This window comes from Centroberyx gerrardi, chromosome 10, assembly GCF_048128805.1.
Source record: "Centroberyx gerrardi isolate f3 chromosome 10, fCenGer3.hap1.cur.20231027, whole genome shotgun sequence".
Taxonomy (NCBI): domain Eukaryota; kingdom Metazoa; phylum Chordata; class Actinopteri; order Beryciformes; family Berycidae; genus Centroberyx; species Centroberyx gerrardi.
In genome coordinates this window covers 30,771,624-30,793,401 of record NC_136006.1, presented here as the reverse complement: position 1 = coordinate 30,793,401, position 21,778 = coordinate 30,771,624, and the positions used below count along the sequence as shown (strand labels likewise).

At 41.3% G+C, this 21,778-nt stretch overlaps 1 protein-coding gene across 3 annotated transcripts; it reads right to left on the bottom strand.

Moving 5' to 3' along the window:
- Nucleotides 1-3,192: 3,192 nt before the first annotated feature.
- On the bottom strand, nt 3,193-20,244 carry LOC139911395 (methyl-CpG-binding domain protein 5-like). Of its 3 annotated transcripts, XR_011784607.2 has the most exons (8): nt 20,197-20,244; nt 16,184-16,944; nt 14,209-14,311; nt 12,884-13,043; nt 9,673-11,799; nt 8,341-8,445; nt 7,425-7,612; nt 7,148-7,286 (listed from the first exon to the last, which is right to left on the bottom strand). XR_011784607.2 is itself a non-coding variant. In XM_071898920.2 (6 exons), the coding sequence occupies exons 2-6, from the start codon at nt 7,449-7,451 to the stop codon at nt 4,786-4,788; spliced, it is 1,260 nt and encodes a 419-aa protein (XP_071755021.2). In that variant the 5' UTR covers nt 7,452-7,612; nt 8,341-8,434; the 3' UTR covers nt 3,193-4,785. The 3 variants fall into 3 exon arrangements, 2 of the variants coding, with proteins under 2 accessions (XP_071755021.2, XP_078142247.1); XM_071898920.2 differs by lacking the exons at nt 9,673-11,799; nt 12,884-13,043; nt 14,209-14,311; nt 16,184-16,944; nt 20,197-20,244 and adding exons at nt 3,193-4,833; nt 5,331-5,406; nt 5,596-5,672 and having other exon boundaries at nt 6,255-7,286; nt 8,341-8,434; XM_078286121.1 differs by lacking the exons at nt 7,148-7,286; nt 7,425-7,612; nt 8,341-8,445 and having other exon boundaries at nt 9,520-11,799.
- Between the last annotated feature and the right edge of the window lie 1,534 nt (nt 20,245-21,778).

The following is a 21,778-nucleotide window of genomic DNA, read 5'->3' as shown; positions in this document are numbered from 1 at the left end:
GGACCACATTCATATGTGATCCTCATAGGTGTGACCGAGTCAGCTTCGCTCGAGTCCCAAGTCAGTCTCAAGTCTTGAGGCACAAGTCTCAAGTCAAGTCCCAAGTCCAAATTTAGAATACCAAGTCAAGTCCATGTCAATGTCAAGTCTCAAGTCTAAATGTAGAACGGCAAGTCAAGTCAGAACAAATCAAGAGTCCAGTATCAATTTAATATCTCAAAAAAAACGAAATATCTAGGACTTTTCAATGCAATATGGTTTTAATAGGATAAAAACTGGGTAAGAGCATCATGAGTTTGATTTCTATAATCAGTTTCAACTTCAATCATTCCATACAAATTCAGAAAACAGAATTTAAATTCAGTCGTCTGCTGGAACAAATCTCATCACTTTCAATCTAAGTCATTTACACAAACACAAGATCTCAAGTCAAGACTTTAGAAACCTTTCCAAGTCATCAAAGTACCCAAGTCAAGTCAAGTCTCAAGTCTTCTCTTCATGCATCAAGTCAAGTCACATGACTGTGACTCGAGTCTGACTCCAGTCACAGTCATGTGACTTGAGTCCCCGCCTCTGGAAGCCTTAGTGTCCCCTATCTTTTCAGGCACAGCACACACCAAATGCTAAAACTACTTTCAAAAGGTGCCATCTGTGTCAGTATGCCATTTGGTTGTTATTTTTTTTTATCTTCTTGATGCATCGTAGTGTATGCCTGTAAGACATTGTTTCTCAAACTATGGGTCAGGACACAAATGGGTCACAAGCCTGTTTCTGGTGGGTCCCTACGGGATAAGAATGGATACTCAAGATATGAGGAGGGAAAAGTAAAATGTTCATTTTGTGCAATTAAGACGAAAGCACATCAAGCTTTTCATACAATACAATCCTTTAATATAAAATTAAAACAATAGTCTTTGTTGTGTCATAAAACCTTTGGAAGAGACTCCACAGGAAGATTTCTTAACAAAATATAGGCCTTAGAGCCACTTTTCTCTCCCTGTAAGGTCAGGCAGTTTTCACAATTAAAAACATTTAGAAGCTCATATTGAAATGCCACAGAATTTGAATATTATGGATGCAGCTGCATCGAAAATGGCATGGAAAAAAAAAATTAACAGGAGACCATTTCATAAATTTTGGTGCAACAATATAGCCATTTACAATTTCCAAGTTATTTACAATATACATCTCCGTTTCTTTCTATACAAATCGCCACCTGCCAAATATGTTAGTCATGTTACGTAATAAGGAGAATAACATTCATTTGAACAAGATTGACAAAATAAATACTTCAGTACAAACACAATCACTCATGACAGCTGCAAAGAAAGCAGTAAATGTATGTGTTTACACGCACACCAATATTCCATTAATATTTACGATTTAAGCGTCCCTGTAAACATCATCCTACTATTAGCCAGGATAATGTGGTATGTATACACGCTATCCCATTTACCATCAGTTTTCATGTGCTGTGCAAGTTCTGACGCCGTGTAATATTGGGAATATTCTGTTAATTCATGTACAGAAAATATGTGAATAGGATAGGAAGTTTCATATAAGCAGCTTATCCTGAATAAGACCTACAGTGGGATAGCCTAGCATCCAGAGTACTGTGTGCAAGTAAAAAAACTCATTAACAGAAGTACTGAACAGATGATATTGAACCATAATCAAACCAAAGATTTCAGATGCAAGGGGAAGTACCAGGTTACACTATATATGCTAAAGAATTTTAACCTCATGACAAAAAAGAAATTAATAAAACATCACTGTAAACCCCCTCTGGGCAATTTCACATGACGAAATAAAACTGAGCTTTCTCAATTAATTAACAAATGCCTTCACCAGAGTATTACTTAACTTTTACTCATATTCACAAGCCTATATTGCAAATGCAGCAGGTGCAAATAGTGACATCTTTTGAGTCACAACAAACAATTTTGTTGTGACTGTTTTTTTTAGCATGGGAAAAGTAACACTGAAAATGTAGGGCTGTACAAAATGTACACAATTATAAACAGCTGAACAGGTCGTTGCTTTTCTCTCAAGAGAAAAACACATAATTCTAAGGCTTTTCAGAGTAGAACATATCTTTATATTATTGCTAATCATAGTCCTCGTCTTTAAAGGAATAGTTCACCCTAAAATGAAAATTCGAGTTAGCCCCCATAGCTCCATCTCAGCCTTCTTCCCAACTCCTTAAGTTAACCAGGCCGTCTTTTTACAGCTCAAAAAAAAAAAGCATAAAATGTCCATGAACAGTCTCCAAAAGTCCAAACCTTATTATCTCCTAGACTTTCCTAACTGCTGCTTTGTTCTAAAACACACCAACACTCACCCTATATTAGTAAGCAGAGTATCAGAACACAATGAAGTAAATATTGGACTTTTGGACCCATAGTTCAATTGTTTGTCCATAAAACACTTGAATTATGCTGCTTTTTGGAGCTGTAAAAAGGTGGCCCTGTTAACTTCAATAGATTGTTAGAAGGCTGAGATGAAACTGCTGGGTCTAACTCACTGTGTTTGGTGGTTCTATGAGCTTAAATGGAGTTTCCACTGACATGGGGGTGAGTAAATAATGACTGAATTTCCATTTTGGGGTGAACTATTCCTTTAACAAATTTACCACCAGAACAATGTAATCTGTTTAATGACAAAAGCAATGTTTTTGACATGTGGGTCCATCACGGTTTTTGCCTTGATGGGACTTGATACCTCAGACTGAAGTTCCATTGAGATGTTGGGAAATGAACACTGTCATAGACCTCCAGCATCAGAAATTGTGCCTTAAAACACCCCAGAACCCACAAAATTTTGCATTTTATACGGCATCTCCTGTTGTAATCTGATGGGTTTTCAAACTATATGCAGGTACATTTTTAGATACAAATGAAGCCTTTGCAATGAGTCGGCATAACATTGGTTTAAAGTACCTCTATAAAAGAAAAAACATGTCCACAACAACAGCTTCAGGTAACACCTCACAGCAAAGAATGATATAAAGGAGCAACATGTTGAAAATGGCATCCTTCATTGAAGAGAGGTTCAAAAGTAAAACCAAGAACAATCACATGAGCAAAGACAGTACATTTTAGCAAACATTTGAAACCTATTGTAGCTTTGACAGCTAACACTTATATAATTTCCAGTAAGGCTGGAGTCAAACATTTAATTTGGATACACCTGTGATTGCAGTTGTTAAGAGATGAAAAACATAGAGAACAGGATTGCACAACACAACACTGTCCATCAAAGTAATATTGAAAATAGATTTTCTATTGGACCAGTCTGAGAATTCTCTGTCAAAGCCACCAGCTATAACCCATCTATGGTTTAAATGAACTTATAGGAGCACTTCACCATAAAACATTTAGGCCACACATTTAGTTGAGTGTGAGGCTGTCATACAGATGGTTTGGTATAGTCAAAGGGAATACATAAAAGACGCACAGGAATTTGGAGCCTTGGAGATATTCGTAGTTCTGTTTATACTCAGGTCAATGATATGGAAACTCTTATGAATACCTATTTTCCCCATCCGCTTGGTAGATCATAATGATTTGCATATTATGCTCTTAAGACTGACTTGTCAGGAGAACGGATTGCAGCCCACGTCACCCTGAACACCCACCCTCCAGTCCTGAATATTTATGGGAGATTCATCATAATATTGTATAGACCTAGCCGGAAAAAGCTTGAAGCATCATGATAAAACGGAAAGTGTCCCTTGCCACCGTAGCTGTAACTGAGCAGAGCATATTCTATTTTAAGGTGCTATAAGTAATGCTTTTTCTATCTGTAATATATCTGTGAGGGGTCGACAAGGTTGTTGATCAATACCAACATTATTACCAATGATTATCTGACCAGGTGCCGAGATTTCTAGCTTTCAAAACGATTGGAACAAAAACTCCCCACATTTTGGAGTTTCAAGACGCACCTTCACACCTACTTGTAGTTCTTCCTTATTCAGGATCATCTCTGGCATATGCAGTGATTTCACATATCTCTGGATAGCATCAACTAGTTTCCTCCATTGAACCACTGCTTAACTATGAAGCTCTGCAGTGGAAATTTACTTTAACACTTCACCCAGTCTTTCAAACAACATTAGCCCACATTTTTGTCCAAAGACATTTTTTTTTGCAGACGTAAATCCGTTATATCAAAAATAATTTGAGAAAATAAATCTTCATATAGGAATACAAATGACAATTCAGTAACTCGGGAAGCACGTTACTCTTCTCCCAGATGACTTGTAGAAAATACATTCAAAATTAATACACAGAAATAGAAACCATGAGATGTCGGCTAGTAGGACCTATTTGCATGCCCTATATTAATGCAACCTGTATGAAATATACAATACTGTAAATCTACAGTAACAGGAATATTTATGACAAGGGCCACCGTAACAGTAGTATAAATAAATCACACTGTTTTGAGTGAAGCAAAGCATGAAGATAAATGTACAGTCGTTTTGCACTGATACACAATATAGATGGGAAAGTTGGCATGTAGTTGACTCATAATAATATAGAACAATATTCCAACAATATTAATGTATATGTGTGTTAGGCACCTGCTTTTCAATGTTTGTGTACACATTTTTTTCTTCTTCTGGAGTTAGTGACTTGACAAAGATCCTGGTGAGGACAGGTTTGACAATTCTTTTTCAAGCATGAGAAAAAATAGAATTAAAAACAAAACAAAAACAAAACATTAACCCACCCTGGGACCCATCCAAAAAAAAACCCCCATCTCCACACACATTCAATGTCATCTGGAGATCTTCCTCCTTTTGGGTTTCTGGGCTTTGACATCTCTCTGTGAAATATGGTGGACCACAAGAAAAGAGAAAAAAAGTGTTATCAAAACCATCAAAAAAATAGCTGGACTCACCAATGTTACATCTTTTGCCACTCTTGCCCCTTTGGTATCCCTTGGTATAAAACATCACGGAGAGGCCGGGGCTGTAGCAGTTGACTGACATCACCTTACATGACTTCTGGGTACTGAAGTTCACTTTTCAAACAGTTACCTCCCATTGCCATTTGGAGTTGACAACATGCAAAGTTGCCTAGTGCAGCTTTAAGTTGCTTATTTTTCCTCACCAGGTACTTGTCATGTTGTGTGGGGAAAAGAAAGCACCTTTGTCCTTCAGTTTCCCTACAAATGGCTCAGTATTTTTTCCTCATTGAAAGCAAAGTGTACGGGTAGCCACGTGCTAACTAGCTTTACAGGAAATATCTCCTCTTCAAAATACAGAAACATGTAATTCAACATAAACTCAGAGTCAAGCTGCTCAGTATATTAATACTCACGCTGCCTGTCAATTTATTCAACTCGCTCATTGCATCCTCTATAGCAGCCTCAAGGTAGTTATTTAACTCCCCACCACTGTAAAGACAAACAATATCTTATTAGATCGAATCATGACAAATTGACACATTAAGTACATTTTTATATGTTGTCAACTGCATATCGCTTTTCTTGTGGATAAAGGTTAATTATTTACCAGAAATGAAATCTCCAAAACAGAAAAGTTAAAACTATTTACTGACATAGCAAAATGTAGCTTAAACTTACCTTTGGTGATTTCTGTTTGCTTTGTATACTTCCTCCAGGTCATCTTTAGGTGTTTTGTGGAATCTCTCTGGTTCTACCTGTCAACCAGCATATTTAAAAGTAGAAAGATAATGAGAATAATTACCATCAGTCAATAACCATGTTGAAACTCACTGAATGTCATTCAAGATAATTGCGTGGGGATAAAGTCATAGTACAAGAAGCAGTGAGCACATTCACAAAATGGCTGTAGGCAGGCTGTGTAAAATATGCTGCAATGACCTCTGGGATGGCGTTAAACCCATTATGCTGTCACCCTAATGCTAATTCTTTTGCATTTCAGAGGGGTACAACCGCCACAGCACAAAATTGGTACTTTTGAATCCATGATAGGATTGTAAATTCTTTATTACCTCTGTCACAAAAAATTGTGAAAAATCTTGGTGTAAATGCCTTCCTGGAACACACAGTCTATTTCTAATACTCCCATTTCAGAACAAGGTGCAATTATAACTGAAGAATTGATATAAAACACGCAGTATTAAATCTGAAGCAACATCATGTCGTTTGAAATATATGAGTGTTTGACATAAAACTAGTTAAGAATCGAAGATGCTATGCATTATTTGATAAATCCTTTGTCATGAAACAGTAATGGCGAGTATTTAAAATGATCTCACCTTGCCTTGTGCACTGTGACACACACTGGGGAGAGATGTTTGCCCCTCCTTCTTCAGCTTGCTTGGCCAAGAGTGCCAAGAGTGCAAGGCTAGACCCTGACCCCACAGCACCTCTCTTGCATGTTGTCTTCTGGGCCATTGTTGGAGCCGCTGACTGGCGCAGAGCAGGGCGGCAGATCGCAGGTCCTCCTCGCTAATCTTACCGTCTCCGATGTCAGGTGTTACATATCCGTTTAGGTTTCCTTTATAGTGCCTGTTGCAGTTTCCGTTGAGCCGGCCATCTGAATGTCCAGTGTAGTGTGTGAAGTCGCCAGAAAAGCCTGCCGCTCCACCCTCAGTACCAGGGGAGTTCCCAGGAGGCTGGATATTTCTGGTGTGATCACCTCCTAAGGTAGGGCATCCACCTTCAATACCCGTGAAGAAGCCGTTCCTGGAGTCCCTTCCATTGAACTGAGGAGGGGCGTACTCCTGCGAGGCCGGGCAGGCACGTCTTCTGAGCATCTCCGTGTAAAGGCCATTCCCGTTGAGATCCGGACCGTGTGCCTGCAGGAGTTTGTCGCTGCTCCACAGATCACCTTCCGGACCCTCAACGTCTCTGAGCCACTGTCTTCTCTGGGTGCAACGCCGGGGGGAGCGGAAACGAACGGGAGCTCCCATGACGCCCGGGGAGAAGCTGTTCAGCTGATCAGGTTTCTTGCAGGGACGGCCTGCCCTGGACTGATGTCGCGCGGCCTCCTCGGGACAGGAGCGACATTGGCTGTGGATGACTGATTGGGAGAGCTGAACGGCTGCGACGGAGGCTGCAAATGCATCACCGTTGTTAGGTGTGATAACGCTGGGCATGGTCTCCCTGTTCAAGCCCACTTTAGTCCGCTGGTTCGGAGCGTTTACTTCTCTGCTATGATGAAGACCCTGGGTGGTTGGATATTCCCGCTGGCTGTCCGGGATGCAAGCGGCACCAGGCTGGGACAGGCCCTCTGGTTGACTAATGACTGTCCGTTGAAGGTGCAAGACCCTCTCGGGGAAACTCACCTATCAGAGATGTGATCCGGACCACACAAAAAAAAGCAGGAAATAAGAGAAAAGCATTAAAAAACGATTAGAAATTAAGAAAAGTTGGAAGGGGTGTGTCAACAAAAACATAAAATCCTGAATCATCATCTTTCTGACCTGGAAGTTCTGCAAGAGGCTGCTCATGGGGTTGGAGGAGGAAGTGTCATGACCTGGTAGGCTGTCTTGGCTCTGTAGAAAGTGCCTCACCTGGAGAGGAGGCTCGCCCTGAACCAGCTGCCGCTGCCGCCGTTGCCGGCTGGCTTCTTGAGCGAGACTCAGATCTAAGTTCAGAAAACGAGCCTCACCTATGGAAATGTAGAGAGAGAAAGAGACCAACAACAGAGTAAGGAGAGTAAGGTGAGGGGAAAGACTGAATGGGAGAGAAAGGGATGCAAAAAAAGGAGGAAACAAGCACAGGAAAGGAGTGAGATGTCATCAAGATGGTAATCTTGATCCAAACTATAAGTGGTATTGTGGAGAAATGATTACGAACGTTCAGAGGACCTTTGTGTGATTAGGAGGATCAGTGTCTACATGTATCAGTGTAGATGCAGAGTGGCATTTTTAAAATGAAGAGTTTTGTACCTAAATTGTCAGCTAGATGCAAGTAGTGCAGAAAATAATTTGAAAACAATAAAGACTAAAAAATGCAATAGTCAATTGAAAGGGTGATAAAAAAAAATCAAATATCAGACAATGTAATATGAAAAATAAAAATTATATTTTCCAAACTGAGGAACCCCCTACATTGGTTCAGTTGGCCATCATGAACTCAGGACCTGAATACATCAGCAGCCCCACTAGGATACATACATTAAAGCAGGGGGAATCAAATGGAGACACGCTATGTCAAACAAGCCCATTGTAATTCCAGCCACAGGTAAAGCCGAACCTTACCTTTCAACACAGCGTCTAGGCAAGTGTAGGACAGGATAGGACAGGAGGAGTAGCCAACAATGATCAACGAGCAGTGACAGAGGGAATCGTGAGCTTGCTGCTATCAAAGATTCATTTACAAAAACAGATGACAAACCTCAAACAAAGTAGCCACCATGATCCGCTAACTCGCTTTCGGAGGACATGTGCTGAATCCACAGAGCTTGGATGCGAAGTGAATGTGATCATTTGTGTGGCGCTCCTGTATTGAGACAGAAATGCATCCTATGTTGAAGGATATGTGTGTGAGGTAACCGGCACTGTAAGGGAACTGCTTGTCCAGTCGGTTCTCCGACAAACACTGAAATTACAAAATTTACTGTACACAAAAAGAGAACAAAAGAAACTATGGTTGTAATAAATGTTCAGATTTCAATACATAGTCAATAACTTTGGTCCAATTCATTTACTACCTGAATATTGCTATACATATGGAAAAGCATGTTGACCTTATAGGCCTACCGTAATTTACTGTCAGCAGTGATGATCATATTCATCATCTGGTGGCAGAGCACGTAACCCTCTCAACCTCCCAACCACCTAAAAACCTTATGCTCCAGCCTCCAGCTCAGCATTTGGATCAATACAACATGTCAACTTGTTTACCAAAGACACTGGTTTCTTACTGAATGAGCCTTTAAAGCCCATCTTGTCCCTTTCTCAAAGAACAGAGGTTACTAAAGCTTGAGGTCACTCAGACATAGATTTCAGCCGAGGAGAGTTTAGCCATCTGATTCCCACACAAGTGACATATGGATTCACTTTTAAGTGGTCTGTCACAGCTTTGGCAAAACGTGGGCATATGGACCATGAGAAGACTTAATTAAATCTCTTATACCAATAAAAACAAAACTACTCATATAAAACATCCCAGAGTGGTGTGGTATATTTACAGATGGTTAAAACTCACTGTTCTTTCATTGAATAAAGAAAATATTAATAAGTCTTAAAACCTACATGAACACCTACATGGTCATTAATTAAAAAACAATGTAGACTTGAGTGTTAGATCGGGGGCACTGTTGAAAGTGCCCCTGAAAGTAAAATGTTTAAAATAAGTAACAAAAATATGTCAATGACAATTAAGATGAAAAGGCTAGCACAAAGACAGACTGACACACATCTTACATTTTCTCTTAGGTTTTACAGGCAAAAGAAATATTTGTCCTGCTGCAGCAGTTGCATAGGTTTTGCTAATGTAATGTGTGTTTACTTGTGTACAGAGCAGGAATGTACAGGATGGCAGCTACATGCAGAAATATTGAATAAAAACAACTAAAATTTATGTAATTTATTCACTTGACATATGAAAATTGAGAAGAAATGACAATATTCACTTGGCCTATGAATATTATTATTTTAACACCATAGCAGTGACCGTGTTAACAACAGTGTATCAAAATTAATCTGTAATGGGCTAACGGGTTACCTGATTCAGAGAAGGTATTGAAACCACCGTTTGACATCACTGAAGGCAATCCCGTTCTGTCTCTGAATGGGATGTTGCCTTGGGATTGTTTCACATGGTGTCCAAACTGCTGCCAGTGAGGGTTTGGGTTGCCCATTGATCCCACAGCTTCATGTACACCGTAGCCTAGTGTCCCCAAATTGCCACCGAAGCCAGGGTTGTGCATTTTATTTATTGGACCTGTAAACTGATCCATGTTTAGAGGTTCACCTACACTCCGATTACACTCGTTGCTGAGGTTCTGACTGCTTGGGATCTCCACTCTGCTGTGGAGCTGATGAGGTCCATGTACACTCTGCGAAGCTGGCATCTCAGCCAGCACGCTCTCCTCGAAGAAGGGAGATTTTCCGGATCTGGCCGGGTGGTGACCTGCATATATAAGGCCGTTCGGCACACTCTGGTGACTCATAGACTGAAGTAGATGGGCCATTGCGGTGTTAGAGGACGCCCCCCTTTGCTGCATCAGTCTCTTCATGGGCTCTGGATAGCCAGCAGAGCTGGAGCCAGAGCTACACTGGATGTTCATGTTGAAAGTCATGCTACCTCCAGCCTCATTGGGCTGTTTACGCTTACGAAGCACCTCTCTCTGCTGGGCCATGAGTTTGTCTCTGAGTGCTGCCCTTCCACTCTGGCTGTCATTCAAAGTGTGTCCAGAACTGTGTAGATATTTGGGATCTGAAATACCATACCCATCGCTGTATATTTTCCTGCCACCAACCAGCCCTGGATGTCCCAAATTAGTGGCCCGAGCCTCTGTTCCTAGCGTGGCGTCAGTCAGTTTGTTTTGATTGACTAGCTGTGCTTTGGCTGCTGCTGACAGTAAACTGCTGGCTGGGAAAGAGGAGGGATTCTGCTGATCAAGCAGTTGGTTAGAGGTCATTCCCAGAGCGTGGTTGCTCTGACTGACACTGTCAGATCCAGGAGCTGGAGGGCATACGGAGTCAGGGTGGCTATGCATACCAGCATTCACTCCTAGCAGCTGGTTGGCAGTCTCCTTCAGGTGATGGAATGGCAAGGAGGTCCGAGGAGACCGGGAGGGGAGCTTTGACACCTGTAGACTCGTGGTGAGAGCACAACTCCCATGTTGAGAACAAGAAGAAATAGACGTGTGTGAATGATGAGATGTCTCCTCCACCCTAATGGGAGCAGGGCCAGCCATATGCACGGGGGATGTGATGGGTGAAGATGGGACAGATGAGGGTGTTGGGTGCTGAACCCTCTGGCCATGTCCAATAGGTCCAGACTTAGCCATTGGCAAGGGGAGATTGCTAGGTAAGGGGACAATAGCAGGAGGGATGTTTACATTCATAGATGGGACCTGAGGCTGGGCAGTGAATTGGAGGTTTGAAGGGGTTGAGACAGTTTGGTCCCGACTATGACTTTTGGTTGGAATAGGGTCAAGGATACCAAGAGGGTCCTTTTCTGAACGGGTTACAGGCTTCTTCTGCACAACACAGGGAGGGAGCTGAGAAATGGGTGGCTGCTGCTGTGTGTAGCAGACAGATGTAGATTTATGCTGAAAGTCCACACTTTGAGGAAAGTTGCAGGGTGAATTCTGTCTGTTGGGGCTTTTAGCATTAACTGAAGGTGATAAGGAGACACTAGTCCTCCCAGCCAAAATACAAGACAGCTGAGTGCCTGAAGGGGAGCCGTGGACCATGATGTTGGGCGAGGAGAGAGGAGTAAACCGTTCGCCATTCATATGGCCAGAACCTGGGCTTAAGGCTCCATGAAAACCAAGAACAGAAGGGTCGGGACTCCTCAGAGGATCGGGCCTTGGAGATGGGGTTCCATCACCATAATGTTGTGAGCTACATGAGGTGGATGAGGGAGGGCTAAGCAAGCTGCTATGGCGGTTGCGATATGGGGACCTTTGGGAATTGTGGTCACCGCCACCATGCCTTGACCTGGTGTGGCCTGTGTATAGTTCCCTCTGGGTGGGAGAACCCAGGTCACGTTGGCAGTACTGTTGACCAGACATTGGCATTTTGTAGGGATTCTTGCTGTCAAGAGTGACCGAGTTGGAGGGGCCATTGTGCACATCATTCCTTACTGCTTGATGATTCAGAGAACCCACATGACCAGCGCCTGTAAAATAAACTAAAGTGATTAGCTTATCCTAGTCTCAAAAACAGGAGAGAGAGGACAAAAAGTCATATTTAATAGACAGAAAATGGTGATGGTAGAATAAAGCTTGACATGTGGGCCTGGCTTAATTCCTGTGTTCTTATATTCTTCCACATTTTCACTTCCATTTTCTCATTAAAAAGGTGCTATGTGTAACATTTTAACATCAATAAATCATTACCATATTAATTTTGAGACATTGGTATAATTACTGTAAACAAATGAGAACACTGGCACTGAGAAAATTGACAGCTTTTGACGGCCTCTACATTAACTTTTTAAAATTCATAGTGGAGACCAGGCTTGTTTTCATCAGTTGCTCCAACTAATGTGTGGGATGAATTGTGGAATGATAAAGCTATCTTATTCCACATGGACTATTTTGAGGCAGATAAATACCCCTTTAAAGCTAAACGACTTGAAGTAACCATGCAGGACGTTAGTGAGTGGTGAGAAGTGCTGTGTAAGGTGGGACTTCCAACCTAAACAAACCAACTTCTCAGGTGAACTTGTACACGGGACTATGATAGACCCGCCTGCTCTTGCCTGTTCATCCAATGAGGGCTTTCTGAGAGTGCGCACTGATTTAAAAAAGCCTATCTTTTGTCAGTAAGTAAATTTGTATGCTTTTATACTACTATTTTATGCTTACATCTTCGACCCATAAATCTCCTCCATGGATTACGTTACTACACATCTCTGCATTTTGGATTTGATATCATAAATGACAAGAGATATCATGAATGGGATTGAATGGCATCTACAAGGTAGGGAACACCAGCTTTATTTTATGTATAATTGTTTGTGTGCGCATAAACATCCACAGCAATTTCGTAAGGGTGAGGCGCCAATCTGGAGAATGAGGCTAACTTTCACCAACACCGGAGGAATCCTTTAAAAACTGCTAAAATCTTGGTGGCACACAAACGAACAATGTCATTCACATGTCCATTGTAACCTAAACAGCATTTCAAGTAAACAAGCACTTTCCAAAAGAGCAAACAAATGAAGCAATGACCATTTCCAAAAATAGGTTTTCACATACCAGTAGCACCACTTGGAAACTGGGACTCCATGCTCCTGTGCAGCGTCGCCACAGCAATGATCTTTCTCTTGTGAATGCACAGTTTGGTGACATCAGAGTCTGCTTTGGCATCCTCAGCTGTCCTCTTTTTAACTGCAGCCCCGGGGTCAAAGTTAAACACCTGAGAGGCGGAAGAACAATGACACCAAGTGTGTGTTGAAGTCAAAATTGAGTCAAATGTGTAGCTTTGCTTCATGTTTGGACATGTTCAAAATTACCACCAAATGCCGGTAAAATTAGTCTATGGTGGATGAATCAACAAGGGTCACCTGCCACACTGGCTGCTCACTTTTTGAGACAATATCATTTGCCTCAGTTATATACACTGTGGTCTTTACCTGCTCTCAAACATTGTCCCTGCTGACTACCATAAACCCTCTCTGACAATCTACCAATCAAATCAAAGCAATGGCTCTGTATCAAACAGGCTCCTGATTGGCTGCCTGCTCTACACAAAGTAGCAGCATCTAAACTTCTATTTGTCCGCTGTCTGGATCGTTGAGAAGACAAAGATAAACAAACACATAATTTGTGATGAGCTGTGACCAGCTTGGCGCTTTGAGAAGGCGTGGTGGTCACGTCACATTTTTTCATCGCAGTCTATGGCTTCAATCAGGAAACTGAATTCCAGGTTACTTGAGGCTATACAGTATATTCCTTTATAGGCACATAGCTGACAAGACAGTTGACAAACTAGGCTACAGAGCAACTGAACCCAGAGAAAAAAAAGGCATGGTAAAATTCTGCCTAATAACGCAGAGGGAAAAATCACTATAATATTCCTTTATTATTACTATAGGGACATTGATTCATTGGTTTCAATCAGCAAATTGAAATTTTGGTGCAATAAATAAAAGAGAACATATAACCTAATATATTGATTTTCTTTATTGTGTACAGATACACCCACAAGTCAAAATGGTGTATTCCCGGATCAAAAATGAATCTGGTGGACGTTGGCCTTGAACCCGGGATCTCTGGCGTAGCAAAGCTATGTTTTACCATCCAAGCCAAACTCAAACTGACGGTGCATGCAGGCTGATAGAGTATTTATAGCTGTATCCTATGTACAGTAAAATTCTTTTAAATTTTTGGGACAGACCAACCAACCCACCAACCTTCCGATACTAACTCGCATCAAAAAAAAAAAAAAAAAAAAAAAAAGAAACGATGCATTATAAAAATGATTCTTAGCAGGTGATCTTTTTTTAGTTTTAGTGAGCCAAAAAGTTAATTTCGGACAATGGACGCTTTCCCGAGCAGCATGGACAAAAACAAAGACTGACCTTATGAAGGATGAGTGGACACTCCAGGCCACACTTGCAGGTGCCATCAGTCAAAAGGTAAGTCTTGGCCTGCTCCAGACAGGCTAGCACTGATCCACTGGGGCTGTGTGAAGGAGAGGGCAGAGACTGACCACTGGATCACAGCCACTGCAGCTGCTAGCATCATGGTTCACAGAAAAGCACCAACACCAGTATTGGATATCAAGCAGACACAAGGTTAAAATAGGTAATAGTGTAAGAATTTCCCCATTGCTAAAACCAGATGCCAAGAGCCCTGTGTAATGTCAGAAATCAAAGCAAATCAACTTCATTTTCTGTTTATAACACAGAGAGGGATGCTCTCTAATGGTCTATGTCTTCATTATTCAACAAGTGTACTAGCACTTTCTAGGTGTTCGGGTGGACGGGGGGGGGTATGCATGATGGTAGTGACGTGAAAACTACGCTGACTTTAAAAAATCCACCTGTCAACACCAAAGTGCTTTGGCAGCACAGTGGTGTTGTAACTAAGAGAATCATCACTACAGTTAGGCTAGAAAGTTAGTGAGCTACTTCCTGGCATGTGGATGTACAGTGCACCAGCCTCCAGTTGGTTAATAGCCTACTTGTTTGGCTTCTACCATACTGCCTAGTGTACGAGCACACACTGGATTCCCCTTATACAGGGCTCTTATGCTGAATTTGTACTTGAACAGTAGTGGTGGTTGCAGAGCTGCACAGGGTGTCGGCGGCACCCACAGATGGTAGCAGAGACGGTCCACAGACGTTCCGCAGACAACTACAAAAATGTAACTATGCGCCAAGAGCCACAAATAAATTGATTGGCTTGTCAGAGAGGTGAGGCAGGATTTCTGGTGAAAACAGTACCTCACCTCCCTTCTGGTGCTAATTACAACTAATTACAATGAGATGCCCATACCGCTGGAACGGGCATCTCTATGACCAGTCTTCAAGCAATACCAAAAAAATGTAAGCATAAATTCCTGTCCAGACATCAACAAAATTCTGCAATCAGATAATGAAGAGTAAACCAGAATGTGGAAAAACTTTGTTAAAACAATGAAAAAAACTATCTAAAACAAAAGCAGTACATGCTGTGTGCACCTAGGCACAGTCAGGGCACAATGCTATAAACGCCTGCTGCACATATACATAACATAACATATGGGCTCTGCGTGGCTTAAACAGTGCATACCGTAATTCCCCTAAGCACTGTGCATTGCAAAAACAGTTACACGCTGTTGGCAGTTATAAAGTGGTCCAGCGCATCCATAATAGTTAATGTGAAGCAATAAGTTTCTGCATCAGGAATCAGATATCAAATATGTATTATGCTCAACATATCACTGGACTACATCTACCATTATGACAAGAAACAAACTTTGGGGGAAAAAATCTAATCATCTTTAAGTCAGTTTGTGGGCAAATATACTGTACCATCACAAATAACAGAATATGAGACACTTTCACAGTTGAACCGTGGACACAATCTTCTTTATGTAGAATTGTCAGTGTTTTCAAACTTGTCCCTCCACAGGGCCATGTTAGCCAGATTGGTCATGCGGAGAGGGACTATACTTCATGGGATGCAATATCACCCTCCCTCCAGGGTGTTCTGCTTGACAGGCTTCGGTTTCGAAACACTTTTACACCAGACCTCCTTTTCCTCGACTGCCAGCCTTGACCAGAAATACTGGAAATATTTTTGAGGACATGGAATAAAAGGTCACAATGATTCTTCTTACATGACAGCCCTACCAAGCTGACCTACAAGTAAAAGGCCAATTAAAGGGTAAAAAAAGACAAAAACGCTGAACTAGGAGGTGTTACAAGACAAGTTTCAATTGTCTTTGATGACAATTTTAGGTGTTGCACTTAACATGAAAAGAGAAAGCAGAAAATCAGATCCCAACTGTTGGAATATGAGCAATTAATAAGGATACTGTACTTTAAATCCAGCATAGAGTAGCCTTACCTGATGTAGATAACTCTGCTGTGGTGGATTTTTCGTTTCCAGCCTATTGGGACCTCAACTGATGGCCCGCCGTCTGCACACTGGCCACCATACTTCATTGTTCTGTCCATTATCCTTCAGGTCCACACTCACTCCCTTGCCAAATATCTCAAGTCTGTCAGACTAGTATTAGGCCTGTGCTTCATCCTGGCCCTGATCAGTGAACCGACCTACCAAGAGATGGGGGATGTTCGGCTGATAAATTGTCGTTCACCCTCACATACACCCTAAAATCCATTGGTAGCACCGGGGGATGAGTTTAATATTTTCCGGTTCCAAGTGGGCTACCACCCTCCTCCATTACACCTTAAAATACCCCTGGATGCACCTCTGTGGCAGGGATGGAGCTGTGCTGTAGGTAGCCTCACAGTGGAAACCAAACACTGAGGTCTGTCGTCAACCCTGTCCTGCTGATGTCTAAAGTTCTCATATTTAAAGCACAATGATTACTGGTCTCTGTGACGGCCTGGGGTGGGGCATTTGGATGAATGGCTGGTGCCAACAGCAGCCTGGGGTGGGCTACCAGCCAACAACAGTGGTCAGTTAGGCATGAAAGACATCTGCTGTTGGACAAATTTGATGGGTTTCATCACCGATGAAACGGACTATGGGGGGCACCAACTGTCACTCTTAAGCTTCATGGTGTTTCAGATTTCGATCAGCATGACGTCATCCCACTATGGGCAAGATAAGAAGTGCCTCAGCATCCCATAACATCTCATCTGTAAAAGAAAACAAAGAAACATCATGGTTACCCCTAACCACACATCCTTCAATAGCAAAGAGCACCTTATAATCTAAATGGTTTCTTGGCAAAAAAAATCCTGTCTTCTGATTCCCATTTGGGCATCAGCTTAGCTAGTCTATGCATTTTCTAATAGCAGCATAGGTAACACTGAAGACGTCTGATAGATGTAGAAGATTTGATAAAAACAAACACAAAAACTCATCCAAGTGTAGGCCCCTCATATAAACCAATGTTGAAATGGCAGTGGCTGACAGAAAACCAATAAAGAATGCACAGGAGGAATATTATCATCTTGTTGCCACTGGTGATCTCATCATAAGGTATTGGCCAAGCCAAGGGCTAGATTAAAATGGGGGATGGGGGAAGATCGACAGGCTTTTTTGCAGTAGTGGTGACTAAGGTATGACCAAGTCCCGCAGCAGATTTTATTCACAATAAGCTACAAACATTTCCTTGGGAAATAAATTCTGTTTGTTTATTGCGTTTGTTTGTCCAAGTGCCATCATGGCTTCACAAATGGAGAATATAAAAATAATAATAATAATAATAATAATAACAACAACAATAATAATAATACATTTTATTTATAAAGTGCTTTTCATGATACTCAAATACACTTTATGATGGTGGTAGATCATAGATGGAGGAGCAAAATGTTGTATCAACAGAGACTGGTGGTGGCAACACCAGCCAGTTAGCTGTACACCAGGGAGGGACAGACACAGAGCTGATGTGTAAGAGAAATGTTCCAAACTATAGGTTTATTAACTTTAAGCCCTTTTGAAATGAAGATACACAGATGAGTAGACCTGTTATTTAATTGTTGTTTTTGGTGGCACCATCTCTGAAATCCCCACATATTCCTGTAGCTATCTATCAGTACCTGCCAACTTATCCTCAATTCTGGGCTGCTCAATGCAGCTCAGCACTCTCAATATTGCATTACAGAGTCAATATGAATCACACTCACTGTGCATTTCCTCTTATGGAAAATGACTCATTCATAGCAAAACGCACTCAAAACACGCTGAGCGTTATCCTTCTTCACCAGCCTCTCATTGTGCATTATGGCTTGGAGTTTGCCTAAGTAACAACTTTTGATTCTTGATTGGCATAAAGAGCCTACCTCTAGACACTGTTACTAATAGGCTATGACTGTATAACAGAGCCTCTATCTCAGCAGGCATGTGATCAGTGCCACAAAAAGGAGAAGAAATATATTAGAAATTAGTAGGAGTTCATGGGAATTTTTGGGGGAAAAAACAAAACACACATGACTGCTCAATTCCTGAGAAAATCAGCTTGTACCACTCTACCGAGCATTTCCCCAGCATCTGATAGAATACATACAGGTCAATATTTCCCGCTTAACAGTATATGTGGCTAAGCTGAGGCACATTTGCAGAACACTGATATAATACCGCTACCTTTGCACAATATACCAGCCACAAAAGAGCAGGGAAGGCTCTTCAGCCTTTCACCAGTGTGCTATGCCTGGAGGGAAACAGAGTGAGTTGAAAAATAGGACAGGCTGTGTTGGATGCAAGGTAGCAGTCCCAAAGGGGGGTGGGAGGATCAGTAGTAGATTCAACAGCGCCAAATATTTTGGCAATGAATATGGTTTCAGAGACACACTAGGCTATCTCTGCTTGTGACACCGAGAACAAACAATTGCTTACACGCCAGAGGGGAGAAAGGGAAAATAAAGAAAAATGTAGAGAAACTAGGAAAATGGCCAGAAAATGCAGCAAAAATAGCCAGAGACACAGAAGACATTTTAAACCGGACACAGGCTTAGGGTTAGCAACATGCAAATCAATGATGAAAACGGTTTGATTTTGCATATTGAAACACAGCATCAAGCTTAGTCAGCATAGGTAGCTGTCCCTTTTCTTGCCAAGAAAGGAAAGCAGGTGAGGTAATACTGAAAACCATTTAACTAGATTAAAATACATAACTGCCTAGCATAAGCAGCTGCATTCAGAATATCAGGACAAGCCACCACCTCTTTCCTTTCAAGAGAGCAGTCAGTGCAGCAAAGCTCTGGGCTCTCCAAATCATAAATCTCTGCTGAGATTTCATTTGCTGTCAGAAGTTATGTTTGCTGGTGGTGGGCTGTGCAGCCAGGCCAGCAGGCATGCAAACTAAACAAGAATCAGACTGTGCTACCCATGTATCCACTGTGAGAGAACGAAAAAGATGTAGGTTTCAGATGGCATGGCAGGGATGCAGGGACACAGAGCATGATAGGGATGGTGTGACTCGAAGTGGACCCGACCCACATCAGTCAGGTTTTCATCTCCAGGATGAAAATGTTGTGTGAAGATTATGGTATTCCTTCAAAAATGTTCTATTAAAAAAATAGCTATTAGTTAGATCAGTCAAACATGCTCGCATATACGTTGACAAACTTGCAACGACAACCTCTGCAACAAATGGATGATGTTGAATGTGGGATCCATAGCCATGGTCCGGGAAACAGACCGACCTCTCCAGCAGGAGATCAAGCACTATCAAGCAGGGACCATAATGCCAACAAGGCTGACTGGCTTGTTGGGCGTTTCGGAAATGCATTTGACAAATAAAGCCAGAAATACATATATGTAAGTGCTTAAACGTATGTAAATGTCTGCCTATTCGTAAACACAGACACATTTCACTGAGGCGTTTCAGGTAATTTTCTAAATCTGGGCTAGTTTCCAGCTAACGTTAGCTGGCTATGGTAAGAAAACAGCTGCAGTGCCACCTAACCAGTCAAGTTAGTTTAGTAGCTACCAGACATAAAAGTAGGATTATTATATAGCAAGTGGCAGCTAACTAACCAACAATTTGGAAGCATTGTACACTTTAGCTGGCAACCAACCAAGCTTTAGCTAGCTTAGCCAACATTAACGTTGAACCTTTAGCAAAAAATAACCTCAGCTCACTCGCTAGCTCGCTAGCTAAACGAACAAAAAGCAGGGCATAGTCAACGTGTTAATGACCAAAAAGCAAGACCAAAACCACTCTCCTACAAAATATCAATCAATAGAGCCGAGCCAGGGCCAAATACTGAAACAACCGAACAGTCAGGCACCAAATAGCTAGCAACAAAGTCTGTATGGCCGAAGAGGCTGCAAATAAGACAACCACCTCTGCCAAGTGTCCATTCTTACTATTTTTGTCTAAGTTCGCTTTTGAAAACACTAATGAAATAGGCAGCTGGAAATATTCTTACTGTACTCACCAGTAAAGACGGTAAACCGCACCAAGGCAAGCTGCCTCTTCTCTCCAGTCTCTGCTTCAGCTGAAGACCTGCGTCAAGCTGCCAAGAACAGAGGACACACTTCGGTGTATTGTTTTCAAAATAAAAGTACGTGTTATGTTGTCTGATAACGTAATGTATGCTAAAAACCTAATACAGTATGTGATGAAAATGTGATTTTGTGTTTGTTTTTGAGTAAATTTGCTGTTAATAAACTTGCACACCCTGTATAGGCTACATGCTGCAAGTTTCTGTATTATTCTTGTTTTCATTCAGATAGTATTACTTAATATGTTGTATTGTTGAAATTGTCCCTTATGTTTAATACCCTTCCATTTGCTCTACTCTTATTTATATCAGATTTTTTAAATTTGCTGTATCGTATTTATTGCCGCAACAAGCCAATTTCCAAACAGGGATCATTAAGTTTCATTAAATCTAATATGACATAGGTTACTTTATGTCTCACACCAAATAATAATAATATCTGATGAAAAGTTGATGTTGTGTTTTTGAATATATTTGCTCCAAAAGTCACAATCCTCTGCCTATAGGAACAAATACAGCATAAAGAATAAGTGTGCCTTAGCTTTTTTAGATACTCTTTTGCCTTTTTCAGGAAGAATATAAGATGAAAACTAATTGCATTTTCAAGGAGAAATGTAAATGCTCCCATAAGACCAGCATTTCTCATGCCACCTGTATTACACTGCTTGACTGTAAAAATTTGATCATAATGGTACTTAATTTCATCTCTCCAACTAAGTAAACAGAGTTTCATTCCAAACTGGACTCAACTCTTTGAAAAAACGGACATTTCCTCTTACTAAATGACTGTTGGCATGAAAAAGTTAAAGTTATGAGTCATCTTAAGATCCTTGCTTACAAAATAGTTCTGTTTCTGAGGCTAGCATCGATTAGATACAACCACAATACAATGTAATACATAAAAGTAACAAAGTCTGACTATGCAGAATTATGTTTATTTCTGAGCCACAGATCTTTCTAGCGATGGCATTGGCTGCTAGAATGTAAACAACAATTTAAAAAAGTCATTACAAAGTGACAATAATATAATTTGGATGGAGAGCTTGTGAAACTGTGACGGTCAAGCATCTCATTTGTGATTACTACAGCAGAATAAAATGGAGCTAATATCACCATTCATTTTTCTGCCCCACGATACGAATTGTCACATTTCTGTATTGCGATATATTGAATTCCAATATATCAACTTGTATTGTACTTCCTGGTGTGATCTGAGAATAACAATCCTACTGAAATGATGACAACAACCTTGGAAGAGAACAGAGGGAATGCATTCTGGTCTCTCTCCTGCTCCTGTGGGTGGAGAAATTGGTCTCTCTCCTCTTCTACGATGGATTTCTCCCTGTATGATTGTTGAACGTCTCTTGGTGCAAAATGGCGGCTCTAGAAAGAAGCCCTCGCTCTTTGATTCTGAGGGACTGACACCAAAACCTGACGTTTACTGCTGATGTTTTAGATCGCTGAAACATTTTCTGATATCAAACTCCATTGTAGCTGCTGGAAATAACTCTATGTA